Below are 5503 nucleotides of genomic sequence, written 5' to 3'. Positions count from 1 at the left end.
AGAAAGAAAGAAAGAAAGAAAGAGAGAGAGAGATGACTGAACATGATGGCACACCCCGGTAATCCCAGCACTCAGGAGGCTGAGATGGAATGGTCATTGCAAGTTCAAGACCAGCCTGGGCTACAAAGTAAGCTCCGGGCCAGCCTGAACTGCAGAGCAAGACATTGTGTCTCTAAAAGACAAAAAAAAAGATGTGGACAAGTAGGTAACTGGTAAGGAGAGAGCACAGATGATTTCAGAGATTAGGCAAAAGAGCCAAAAATTAAACCAAGCAAATCCTTGATGGCATAGCTGAATGCACTAGGAAGCTGTTAAAGAGGTTCAAGCCAGGAATGAAATGGTGTCATTGCCTATTTAAGAGGTAACTTTGCTGTGGGGGATGAGACCGGTACAGGTAGAAGCAGGAGGACAGGCCAGACATAGTGGTACACACCTGTAATCCCAGCACTCAGGAAGCTGAGGTGGAAGGATTGGTGCAAGTATGAGTGAGGCCGGCCTTGGCTACATATTGAGCTCAAGGCAAGCCTGAACTGCATAGTGAAACCCCGTTTAAAGCAAAACAGAACAAAAAGTGTGAGGACATACTTGAAATAGGAAGACGAGTTAGAGGCCTATTCAAAAAATCCAGCTAGAAATCCTGGGACTTGACATAGGCTGATGGAAATGGGGACAGGAATGATAGAACTCGCAGGTGGGGTGGGGAAAGGGAGGAAAGGAGGCAGCTCCTGAAGTTTTCATTTATTTGGTGGAGTCAGGCAAGGGACTGATGGTCACCTTACAGTGAGAGGCTAGAGAGGATGATGGGGAAGGACAGAGGGGGCAGCTCCAATCTGAGGTGGCTGTGGGTGTGGAGATGGGGCTGTGGGAGTGCTTGGTACTCCAGGGACAATGTGGAGCATGGGGAGGAGTGAGACTAGAGTGCCACACCTGAGGTCACTGGCACAGAGAAGGCTTCTGAAGCCCTGACACAGAGGAGAGAATGCAGATGAAAGGAAGAACGCGCCCAGCGCTGAGCAAACCTCAGCCCTGTTTCCTGCAGGCCGGGCCTTGAGAGGCGGAAGAGAATTTCCAACACAGAGCGGGCAGGAAGTGGCTCCAGAGAACAAAGGTCTACTGAGGAATTGCCAAGTGAAAGTGCTGTGCACTTCAGGTCATGGGGGATCTTGTCAAAGTGTCTTCTCTTCCTTCTATACATTCCCCAGTACAGTAACATCTTATCAGCAAGCTCCTAAGCAAGACCTTGTTTCTCATCATCAGCAAAGGGCTAGTAAGTTTTTAAAGGCTTTTACTCTGGAGGACAGTAAATAAATCAGAAATCAAAATGCCCTAAATTGACATGTAAATCCACATATATGTTCATCTATGTGTCATGATGGGTAAAAATTAGTGCTCTTTATTAGCCAGTGTGAAAGACCCTTCTTGGCAAGCTTATCTCTAGTTCAGTCACAGAAATCTATTTTTTATGACAAAAAGCCTGATTCACTGAAGTTGTTTAAAAGGCCAGCTGAATTTTTTTTATTTTATTTTATTTTATTTTATTTGCGGCACCGGGGAGTGAACTCAGGACCCTGCACTTGCCAGCTATCTCCCCAGCTGAATTTTTTTCTTTTCTTTCTTTCTTTTTTTTTTTTTATTTAGGACAGGGTGTACAAGGTATACAGGGTCTCACTGTATAGCTCAGACTCGTAGTGATCCTTCTGTTTACAACCTCCCAAGTGCTGGGATCACAGGCACACACCACCACACCCAGTCTCAATCACTGTCTCAGCGTGCCCCGAAGCAGGACTGGCATGGCAGGCCTGGGGATCAAACTCCTGGCCCCTGTGTCTGCATAAGCAGGTGCTTTACTCTGCTGAACTATTTGGCTGGCCTGTCCTCAGCTGAATTTTGATTCAACTAGATTGACTCAAAGTTCTATTTTCAAATGAAAATGTTTCATATTGCTCCAATAATGAAAATCAAACTGATCAATAAGATCAAAACATACGTCATGGGTGATGGTAGCTTTACTCACACAGAAATCTGAGCAATGAAAGATGGGGACAGTACTATGTGCATCTCTTGCAGGACAATGTATGCAGTGAATAAATGAACTGCCACGATTCTGTGTCCATAGTGGTATCTGCGCTTTAACAGGTTCAGGCCAGGAATAACACGGTGTCATTGCTTATTTAAAAGATGACTTTGCTATCAGAGGTTGGGCCAGACAGAAGGTAGAAAAGGCTGTGGGAAGACAATTGGAAGAGACAAATAGAAAGCTGTGAGAAAAATCCAGCAAGAAATTATAGGGTTTGAATTAGCTTGTCCAATCATCCTCAGCTACTCTGTATTTAGCCTTCAGTGATTGATAGAAGACTCTTCCTTGTACTGTTGTCACTTACCTCATCAAGTCTGATGTCTCCCTGAAAAAGATCCAGTTTCAAATCTAAGAGCAGTGCAAAGACAAAAATTCATATCAGTACACTGGATTTAAATTCTCTGCATAACAGATGATATTTAGAAAAATTCTACAAACCTTCATTGATATCAAATATATCCTGATCAATTCCACCGTCTATATCTTTGACTAAAATAACAAAGAAAAACACATGAATATTACATTTAGGAAAAGAGAAAAATATATTAATTATATAATCATAAGTAAATGAGTTTCTTTCACTTGTCTTGATTCTGATTCAGCATAGTTGATTGATTGAGAACCTTCCACAGACCAGGCTAAAGATTAAAGAAGGCCTCATACATGTGAACTCTGTCCTATGCACAGTACTTGAGTGTCACATAACTTCAAAAATATGAAACTGGTCACTTTGTGTATTATTAAACTTAACTGGGAAGACCAGATTATACGAAGTGATAAAATGGAAAACAAATGTTAAAAATTAGCCAAATCAGCCCTATCTACTTACATGTATAAAACCCCTGCTGATAATATACCTTGGAACTCTTCAGCATAATTCTTAAGCAAAAATTGAATTTCTCTATTAAATTGCAAAAGTGGATACTTAACATGGCCAAAGCCCTAAATGTGTAACTGAAGAGGAGCAGGCTGTGTTATCATCTGACTTCACACAAAATAGCCAAAACAATAATAGCAAGCAAGCCTTTATGGAATGTCTATGTGACTGTCATTGCATTTGGCCTTCCTTATGTGACCATCTAGTTTTCTTCTGAGCGTGTGGACCCCAGAACACGGACAATGAAATGTTTTCTGATAAATCAGACGAGACAGCGTTAGGCCAAACTCAGTGTTTATACATTAGTGCTGCGTAGGCAACTGTGTGTTACGCTTCGTGTTCAAGATATTCCACATCATACTATTCTTTCCTTAGCCATGGGACCTTCTTTTATAGTTACTCTAGAACAAAACTCAAGATAGACTCACCAAAATTTTCTGGAGTGGGCTGGAAAACAAACGTGTAAAAAAGATGTTATTATGATGCCACAACAGAATTGCTTTCTTAGTTCCAGTTTATAACTATATTGTGATTTGTTCATCACTATTATGCATTAATTTCTGGTCTATGTCCAAGACAACACTGTGAGAGCCTAAGACGATGCTTTCACATCACCTTGCTTCATATAGAAACTAAAACTGCCTGTTAAATAAAGTTCAAGGTAAAAGAAGCAAGGGCCAGGGAGAGAGCTCAGTGGCACAGTGCCTGCCTGGCAAGTGCAAGGTCCTGATTTCAATACCCAGTACCAAAAAAAAAAAAGATAAAAGAAATGAGAAACCAACTTTAAAAATTGAAAAGAATGTAGAATACCATAAGGAATGTGATCACCATGCATTAGACTATTAGAAATTTCTTTTGCTTTATTTGACTTTATTTTGTTTTGTTTTTGTAGAACCAGGGATTGAACTGAGGCCCTTGCACTTGCCAGGGAAGCGCTTATTCCACTGAGCCATCTCCCTGGCCCCACCATGCATTAGAAATATGCACTAATAACAAAATAAACAGTAAGGAAAGAAGGAAGAACATAAGACTCTAATCCTTAAATTAATGTCTACTTTAAACATGATCTTCTAAAGACTTATGGAACAATGTCAGAAAAGTGTGTTCCCAATGTTGAAATATTGTAATTTATAAAATTGCTTTTCAATGAAAGTATATTCAAGACCTTCTAAACATGTTTTATTCTCATGACTGTCCAAATGTTCTACCTTCAAAGACAATAGCAAATATCTAAGGAAAAAATAATGGTATATTATACACTTCTAAAGTATGATTTTCTGATCACAGATATCTACAAGTTGACCAATGAAGTCCACACTAAATGCCTGGTGGAGAAAAAAAAAAAACTGAGACAAACTGAGAAATTTCTTAGTCAGTGTAATGCAGTAAAAATAAAAAAAGGTGATAGAACTGGTAGCAGATGTGGGTTACTTTACTGGTGCCACCAACTAACAGTAATTTAGTCCATCTTCTTGGTACTTAGACTATATAAAATATGATCAATACCTACTTTCCATGAATGTAATGAGAGTTATATGATACACTGTAAAATATAATAGCGATACAAGTACAAAGTACAATTATATTCAAATACAGCCTATAAGCCTAAAGACAAAATCATCTGGGGCATTTAGCAAAATGTGCCAATGAGCTAGTTAGGTGCCTAACACTATTTTCAGCACTAACTAGGGCCTCGGTTGTTCCCTACTACAACCACACACAAGCATATACTCAGAAGAACACCATATAATTACCAAGTAGTTGTTCTTAATTATAGTTTTATATACATTGAAAGATCTCTCTTGGGCTGGGGAGATAGCTCAGTAGAATAAGCGCTTCCCTGGCAAGTGCAAGGGTCTGAATTCAATCCCTGGTTCCGCAAAAAAAAAAAAAAAAAACTCTCTTATTTGCAGCACCCTCACTTTTATTCACAGACTATCAGTTCAATATAATAACTGTATTTGAAATCAAAACTAAAGGTTTTCTCCCCCAGTCATTGGAAACTTCACTTAAAACACTGCATTGCTTTGTGTTAGGAGCTACCTATCATTGTAGGAAGGTTAGTGTAAATTGATGAAGACACAGGAAAGAACTCCCACGCTTTCAAACTTCGTAGTTATTGACTATGCCTCTGTTATTTGTTAGACTTTCCATTCATGTCTCAAGTTATCCTGGTAGCAACCTGTGTTTCATTTGGCACTAAAAATAGAATGATTTTAAAAATCTTCACTTTGCATTTTATCAAAAGAAAACCTGTTATACCACAAAGAAACTGAAAGACCTGTGCCAGTGTCTCTCATGGTCTCTCTGGTGGAGTTGCTTCTTACTCCCCTACATCCTCCTAGCAAACCCTACTGCAAAAAAGGAAACACTTGAGATTAACAGTTTGAAACACACTTTTAAAAACATAAACAAACAACAAACAACTGTGCATTACTTACTGATGTCACCTGCTCCCAAAATTTCTGTTTTCTACACATAATTTCCTTACCAGGGCAGAAGCCGTGAGAAGAAGGGCACCAAGGAAGAGAGACCAAGGCAGAGACCGC

General features: G+C 39.6%; 1 protein-coding gene across 1 annotated transcript in view; it reads right to left on the bottom strand.

Moving 5' to 3' along the window:
• The window catches only part of Mep1b (meprin A subunit beta), a 28034-nt gene extending 25082 nt beyond the window's left edge, over positions 1-2952 (bottom strand). The window contains exons 1-3 of the mRNA XM_023713421.1: positions 2907-2952; positions 2516-2566; positions 2382-2425 (exon numbers count right to left, since the gene is read on the bottom strand). Coding sequence (XP_023569189.1) covers positions 2382-2425; positions 2516-2566; positions 2907-2952 — 141 coding nt within the window. The remainder of the gene's footprint in view (positions 1-2381; positions 2426-2515; positions 2567-2906) is intronic.
• Positions 2953-5503: the final 2551 nt, after the last annotated feature.

The sequence above is a fragment of the Octodon degus genome, unplaced genomic scaffold (assembly GCF_000260255.1).
Source record: "Octodon degus isolate 3935 unplaced genomic scaffold, OctDeg1.0 scaffold00003, whole genome shotgun sequence".
In the NCBI taxonomy this organism is placed as follows: domain Eukaryota; kingdom Metazoa; phylum Chordata; class Mammalia; order Rodentia; family Octodontidae; genus Octodon; species Octodon degus.
The sequence above is the reverse complement of the archived record's forward strand: the minus strand, read 5'-3'. Positions and strand labels throughout refer to the sequence as shown.